This window comes from Sinocyclocheilus anshuiensis, unplaced genomic scaffold, assembly GCF_001515605.1.
Source record: "Sinocyclocheilus anshuiensis isolate Anshui unplaced genomic scaffold, SAMN03320099.WGS_v1.1 scaffold2327, whole genome shotgun sequence".
Taxonomy (NCBI): domain Eukaryota; kingdom Metazoa; phylum Chordata; class Actinopteri; order Cypriniformes; family Cyprinidae; genus Sinocyclocheilus; species Sinocyclocheilus anshuiensis.
This window is the reverse complement of record NW_015536613.1, coordinates 17999-25964: the sequence shown is the minus strand read 5'-3', so window position 1 is coordinate 25964 and position 7966 is coordinate 17999. Positions and strand designations below refer to the sequence as shown.

General features: G+C 36.9%; 1 protein-coding gene across 1 annotated transcript in view; it reads right to left on the bottom strand.

The window, feature by feature from the left end:
• Nucleotides 1-7966, bottom strand: part of LOC107703859 (nuclear pore complex protein Nup160-like) — a 68421-nt gene that overhangs the window by 42642 nt on the left and 17813 nt on the right. The window contains exons 4-8 of the mRNA XM_016506650.1: nucleotides 4577-4802; nucleotides 3127-3202; nucleotides 2915-3029; nucleotides 2562-2801; nucleotides 2385-2482 (exon numbers count right to left, since the gene is read on the bottom strand). Of these exons, the coding sequence (XP_016362136.1) occupies nucleotides 2385-2482; nucleotides 2562-2801; nucleotides 2915-3029; nucleotides 3127-3202; nucleotides 4577-4802 (755 nt within the window). The remainder of the gene's footprint in view (nucleotides 1-2384; nucleotides 2483-2561; nucleotides 2802-2914; nucleotides 3030-3126; nucleotides 3203-4576; nucleotides 4803-7966) is intronic.

Genomic DNA, 7966 nt, shown 5'->3' with positions numbered 1-7966 from the left:
CTCCTCTTGGCTTATATCGAAATCCTCCGACATTCTTCTTTACAAATCCTCGTTTTGTACTTCTAATTCGTGACTGTTGTTTTGTTTTTATCTTTCCGCTGCGCTTCCACGTGCATCACTTCTGAGCGGCACATGCGCAACGCCGACCTCATACATCATCCTCCCGGAGCTGCTTCCGTGTACAACAGTGAGCGCAAGCTAGATTAAATTGATTATTAAGTTTTAAATATGGTTATTTTTCTTAAAAAAAAACACATTGATTCGCTACAGGAGGACTTTGTTCACCCCCCGGAGCCGTGTGAGACACGGGTTTTTATGGATGGGTGCTTTTTATTTCACTTCTTTTGGACTGAAGCACTGCAACACCCGCTGACTACAATGAAACCGCTTGAAAGATCAAAGACAATTTTTAATATAACTCCGATTCGTCTGAAAGAAGAAAGTCATATACACCTAGGATGCCTCGGGGGTGAGTGTAAAACAACCTCATTTTAATTTTTGGGTGAACTAACCCTTTAAAAGGGTCATCGGATGCCCATTTTCCCAGCAGACAAGTCAAAATCTTATCTGTTCTGATGTGATGACGATGATGACAATGATACAGTTGCTGAATGTTCATTCCACACGGTGTAGAAATCAATGTCCATGAAATCCAATGTCTAAGAATACCATCCAAAAATGTCCCCAGTGCAACACGTAATCCATGGTGTAGATCTCAATCCAAACACTGAGCAAGTCTTTAAAGTCACATTTGTGGCATAACCCAGTTCAAGAATCCACAACAGTTGCAAATATAATTCACAGCCTCAAAACCCACTTTAAAGTCATCCTTATGATGCAGGTCAAAAACAGGCATATGAATACAAGGATAAATCCCACAGAATGTGGAGTCCTTCTAAATAAAATGAAATAAATCACATTAGAAAAATAACTACCCATAAATTACCCAAAAGCATTCAATCAATACAAAACAAGCAACAATGCTTACTTCAGATTGAGCATAAAACTCAAGGTTTCTCAATCAGGACAAGTGATTGTTTGGAGCCATAAGCCATGCTTACTTCCCTCCATTACGAATCTGACTTCTTCTACCCCCTACACCCATTTTATATCTAAGAGTATAGCTCCATGTTGCCCCCTCATGGTGGGTAGTACAATTACAATATAAAAAACATGCTAACAGGTTTGTGACGGTTACAATACTTTGGTTAAAATTTCTCAATGGTAGTGTAAAACAACAGCCTTTTTACCCTGTCAAAAACAGCTCTGCACACAGCTTCCTGTTTCGGTGCATGTCCCTTTAAATGATAATGAGCGGGGTGATGAGCCGTTCTCATGAGACCGTTTACTTTAGCCGCGGAACTTGCTAACTAGCACGTTATTAGGAAAGGCGATTTGCAAAGATTCATAAAATGACCTTATACTCGCTTCTTCTGTAGGTGAGGCTGGATCACGAATGATTTGCGCGAACAAACACATTTAGGTAGATCGGGGGGTGCATTCCCTTCAAAAACAAAGCTAATCCACTGCGTCTTCAGCGGCTCAGATGTCGGGAGTAAATGACGACTGCTATGTTCATTATTACATCCAACAACAAAACACCTCAATCTCTTAGGAGCCATTCTTGTCTACCTCTGCTCCGGCGGTGAAACACTGGCAGTCTGATGACAGCTCACTCAGTGCGGGTCTACAATCGTAGCCAAAAATATTGGCAGTGACATAAATTTTGTGTTTTGCAAAATTTGCTACTTAAGCTGTTGTGGGTGTTCATTCACATTGTTTCTACAAGTATTGGCAGTGATATAATCTAGAAACAATGTGAATGAACACCACAACAGCTTAAGCAGCAAATTTTGCAAAACACAAAATTTATGTCACTACCAATACTTTTGGCCACGACTGTAAGGTAAAAAACCAGTGTCAATCAACAATCGTGGGAGGGGCATGGGTCCGTGTGACGTCACACAGCCAAGAATCTGAGAACGGCTTGATTTGAGAGAGGATATTATTTATAGGGATTAAAAAACACTTTTTTTATCATTACAGGGTGGATGTGTACAAACACTGCCAACACACATTTATGTTGAAACAACATGTAAAAGTGAATTTTGCATCCAATGACCCCTTTAACATCACAGCTGACAACATATGGAAAACTCATAGTCAGATACGCAAATGATTATGTTTTGACTACAGGGAAATAACCTGATTTATTAAAAAAAATAAAATAAATAAAAATCATGTAAACTCGGCTTATTTGCGTTGTCAGGTTACTGATGTGCATGTAAACTCAGTGTTTTAAGAGCTGAAGGAATTATTTGCTTCATCTTATTTTTGGCTCTAATTTAATTCATTCAATTAGAATCAAACTCTGTATTACTTACTGCTCAAAACTGATGTACTTCACCACAGTCTGGTCGTCATTATCCAGCCAAACAGCCCAAATATCACTCGCCGTCAAGACAAAATCCACTAGCGTTTCCTGTTCCACACAAACACACATTCTTCTGAGTATACGTCCAACAGTTGAAGTACTCCACGTTTACTGTACTGATCTCTACCTGTGTTGTGAACAGTGTTGAGATGTGATCCAGGCTGTAGCGATTGTTCTCACTGGCCACCAGCTGCAGCACACAGAACTGACTGCGTTTGGGCACTGCGAGGTAGATGGCCAGACACAGGCCGGTGGATGAGGAGAAGAAGAGACGGAGCTTATGAGCCAGTGCTGGAGAAGCCTTCACCTCCCCACGACCCGCAGGCATATACTCCAACATATCAGTCACCAACAGACACATCTGATGCTAAAGGACAACAGATTAACACATCACTCTGAGTGGCATGAAATTACAGCAGCTACAGCTTAATAAATGAATTCATTTGTATGTGCATCATCCTCTCCTGGAGCCAAACTGACCTTAAACGACCACATGCGCAGCTTATGATCCTGACACAGTGCAAAAATGAAAGTGTCATCTTCTAGCTGGTGGACAGCCAGACTGATGGCCAGGTCAGGAATGCTCTGATCTCCCCTGAGAATGGATGCTCGGGTTAAACCACGTTTTGCTCTGCTCTGGGTTGTATGGGATTCAATCAATATCTACATTTTATGCAAAAGAAATAAAATACCTGATGGCTGTGGGCATCCAGCCGGCCAACCGCTGCATCATTGAACTCTGTTTCAACTCCTGAATGGACACGGTCCCTTTATAACAAGAAAGTGCAATCACGATTTTCTATAAACACAGATATCTGCAAATTTTGTTAAAAACGTCAAGGGTTCAATCAAATATAAAAAATAATTCTGTCATCATTTACAATCACATCATTTCAAACTCATAAGACTTCTGATCATCTTCAAAATGCAAATGAAAATATTAACAACATTCTCTTAGAATTTTTGTCTATCCAATGAAAATCCATGCAACCAAAACTTTCATTAAAAGTCCAAACAGCCATTATAAAAGTAATCAATATGATTAAGCAGTTTAATCTAAGCCTTCTGATAAGACGCAATGTTTTTTTTAATGATGAACAGGCTTTTATTCATATATTAATATTGATTAACACACAGAGCTCACTAAATCTAGTAAAAAGCTCAACGAAACGAAAACAAACCTCATTAGTTGAGCTTCTGTGTTTACCATATTTGATGAGCTCTATGTATTTGCATTGCTCAGTGTTTATATATAAATAAAAGCCTAAACTAAAGGGATAGTTTATTAAGAAATTAAAAATCCTGTCATCATTCACAGGAGAAATCTACCCTCATGTTTTTCCAAAACAGTATGACTTGCTTTCTTCTGTGTAGCACAAAAGATATTTTGAACGGCATGAGGGTGTGTAAATTATGACAAAATGTTTGGGTCCCTTTAATTTAGGCTTTAAATCTGTACTTCACTGAAAGCGACTGTGTCTCTTCAGAAGACCTGGATTACTTTTAAAATCTTTTTGTACTTTTTTTGAGGCTTGACAGTTTTTATTGCATGGACTTTCAATGGTGGGTGAACTATTCCTTTAAACAACACATCAATGAATTGTATGAACTATCAATTTTACTAAACTTCTTTTATCCTTTCTGATATTCTGTAATTGTTCTTTACGATAAAACTAAATACTGAAACAACTCAATTTAAAGGCCTGATCTCCACAGTTCTTTACTAAATGCCCTTATAAACACTGAGCATGCTAACCACAAGACAGGCATGAGTTTTAAAGGTAGCTGTGTTTCATTTTATCTTCAGAGTCCACTTAACACAACAGTGTGCCAAAATTTAAGATTTAACAAACATTAATGTTTTTTACTAAATTTAAATTTGTTTGTACTTTATTCAAATTATGTTCAGAAGATGTACTGTCAATGGTTTGGTGCTATTGCAATGTAGACAACATCAATGACTACAATGTGTCTCTTTGGATTCTGAAAATATGACCTTTACAAACATATTTAAGACTAAGATATGAAAGAAATTTTTTTCCAACCTTGCATTTTAAAAAATATTTTCAAACTTTAAGGGCCCACGGACTACCCATGTATATAGAGTAAGACAGATAAGGATGACTATAGACAGACACAAACCATCTTGATCATGAGCAGGCAACGTGACTGCAGTAATGCTGCCTGAGGGCGAGGCGAGGGCGAACACTGCCTCCCCCTGATGACTGATCCAGGCGGCTGACGTGGACGGAGCGCTCGCTGGCACTGCTTGTGCAAATGGGAGCACGTAACTGTGGGCTGGTTCGTTTAAATTCAGCTTCCCAATGTCTGTGAAAATGGACTGCATCTGGAGTTCAGTGACCAAATCCTATAAAAGATGAATCTGTTAGACCATACAGAGTATATAGATCATATACATAAGTAATACCATTACATTCCGAATCTGTCAAAATTCATGCAAAAAGTTGTAATATTTTATAATGCATATACCGATACCAATGCCGATTCTAATGCTTCAATCCAGAGATGGGCACTCGAGTTTGTGACTCGGACTCGAGGCGCATTTTTATAGACTTCAGACTTGACTCGGACTCTACCTGAAATTACTCCAGACTTGACTCGACTCGAGGAAAAGGACTCGTGAAAATTGTAAAAGCAACTCGAGTCTTTTATCCTTACTTATATAACTGATATTCAAAAGGCGGACAGCATCCGTACCCCGGCATCCATCCGGACCTCGAGCCACAAACACAGCACTATTTTAAGTGAGCAGTGCGTCAAAACAGCGCAGCGGATCACATAACAAGCACTCAGGGTCGTTTATGATGAATATCTTTCAGCGCTATATCTTTTAGTATTTTTATCAAAAGCCAAACGCTCTTTATTCAAGCCCTTTCAGCTCCGTGCGCTTTCTCTTTCTGTCTCTACGGACGCGCGCCGGCGCCAAGTTAGAGCTGCGGAAGACGCGGTTATTTTAGGGCTGGAAAATAATTCAATATCAATATGTATCACGATATAATTTTTTTCAATAACGTAAAAGAACTAATTGGAGTAGTTTGATGCAACTCATTAGGTTTAATTTAACATTGTCCAATGTTAGAGAGAGGACAAAATAAATAGAAACATTTAAACTCCAACATGGAGAAGTCTGATGTAACACATAAGGTTTAATACTGTCCAATATAAGACTGAAGAGTAAAAAAAGAAATGGAAACATTTAAACTACTGAACGAACAAACAGTTCGGTCATGGTTATATCCACGGGCGCTGCGGATAATCCGCGGGTTGGGTAATAAAAAAATGCATTCTGATGAATACTGTTTCCGTGCTGTTTTGATGTATTTTAAAGAGTTGGCAGTCAAAATTAAAACTGCTGGATAATAGATACTCTTCATTCTTTATGACAAATAAGATAATGTGAATTACAGAACGTACAACGTTTTTAAAATATATAATACAGCGTTTATTATGAGGGGGTAGAATCCACAGCTCAGTACTCACTACTCAATACTCGTGAGTAATTTTAAATAGGCTACTCTTTTACTCTTACTCAAGTAGTTTTTTGGACAAGTACTTTTACTCTTCTCACACTACATTTTTTGGAAGGTAATGGTACTTTTACTTGAGTATATTTTTTCAGTACTCTTTCCACCACTGGTCACGGGTGGATAAAATAAATCATAAATGATGCAAATATTAACTACATTTTTTTCAAATACATTTTTTTTCATCAGGCAGACATTTCATTTGTGTGTATGTGTGTGTGTGTGTGTTCGTTCGGCTGATCGGGAAGTTGCAGTGACAGAAACGGTGACATTCCAGGTAAAGTTTGAAAGGAGTAAAGCCTGTGTTAATGCTATTGAGTAGGCTAATATATATGGCCAAAGAAGATATTTTGTTTTATAAATAAATGTTCATTTAAAAATAGCCCACGATCAGCGTATGTTACCGTTATCCCTTACGGATCCGACGAGGTTTTGTTCCGTCCTCCACGCTGTGCAAACTCACAAAAGACTATTTTTAGCCAAGCAGCGCGGAGAGCCGCTTCAGAAACGTGCCACGGCTGGCTGATAAACACAAGCACTGAAATGACTGAAACACATACTCCAAATTTACCCCAAATAGTCTCGTTTGTTTGTGCTGGTTTGTGTGCTACAGTTGAAGCTTCAATAAGGTAAAATTCAAACGGCTAACCAAACCATGATGGTCACAGTCACTTAATTGTTAGTAGTCATATTCATTCAATAAGTCTAATTAAACAAAGAAAAAAAACAAAAAAACTTAGGCCTATTTCATTGTCTTTACAAAACCAAAACAAAAAATAAAGACTTGATATTCATAGGCCTATTTTCGTTTCTGCGCACGTAAATAAAACATGCAATACTGTTTCCAGGTCCGTGTAGCCTATACTTTTGCGTCTATTTGTTTTTCCTTTTTTTAACCATGATGAAAAAAAAATTAACAAAGAACGGTTGTTGTATTTTTAAATGCTATCCTGAAAACCAAAATTTAAATTAGAAACATGCATACAAAATACTGCCCGAAAAAGTAAAATATAAAAATTCTTTTCAGATTTTTGTTTATTCACTTTTTGAAAAATGCACAAATGAATACAGAAAAATGTCAATTTTAACAAGCTTTCTTTGGCCAAATTAGAAGTAATGCTTCTCCCGCACGTTCAGTTGTCTCTGTGCTAGATCATTGATAGGAGAAGCTGGGCAATTAATAGTAAATATGACCAAAACAGGATATTATTATTATTTTTTATTTGAATAATAAAATCGCTATATAGGCGCATTTCAAGTGTTTATGAGGAGTGTGGGAGTATTATCGCGCTTACTGTATGATATGGAGGTGCCCGCGCAATCCGTCGCATTTTTTTTTCCCTGCGGAAAGAACTTATACTCATCTTTGGGGTAAATTTGGAGTATGTGGGGGGCTGAGTGACCTCAGAATGACTTATAAATATTCTTTTAATATCTAAAAAACCGAAGCAGCACAAACAAAAATTTTTACAGCACAAACTTTTGATTGAGACTATTTTGCCAACGTTTAGCGTTGGGTGGGGGACTTCACTGAGGTCACGGTTCAGTATTGTTACGTACTGCAGGAGGAAAAATCTTATTTTTTTAATTAAACAGTGGCTTACTGAACAAACGGCTCTTTCTTTTTCTTTTTTACAATTACAATTTTCCTAGGGATGAAAATCTACCTCATCTTCTGCTCTAAACTATAGGGAGCCTTTTTACATTACTATAAGGTTACAATTAACAACAGAGCCCAAACTTAACTTTAATTACTATTTATTTTTACATATAATAATCAACACTCAAATAAAAAAATAATAATATTAATATTATTATATATTATATATAATATAATATTATTCTGATTATAAATATGATATTAAATAGATTTATATATAATATAAATTATATTAATATAAATATATACATGTACATACATTTAAATATTTTCAAAATATATACTGTATGTGTGTGTATTTATATATACATAATAAATATACACAGT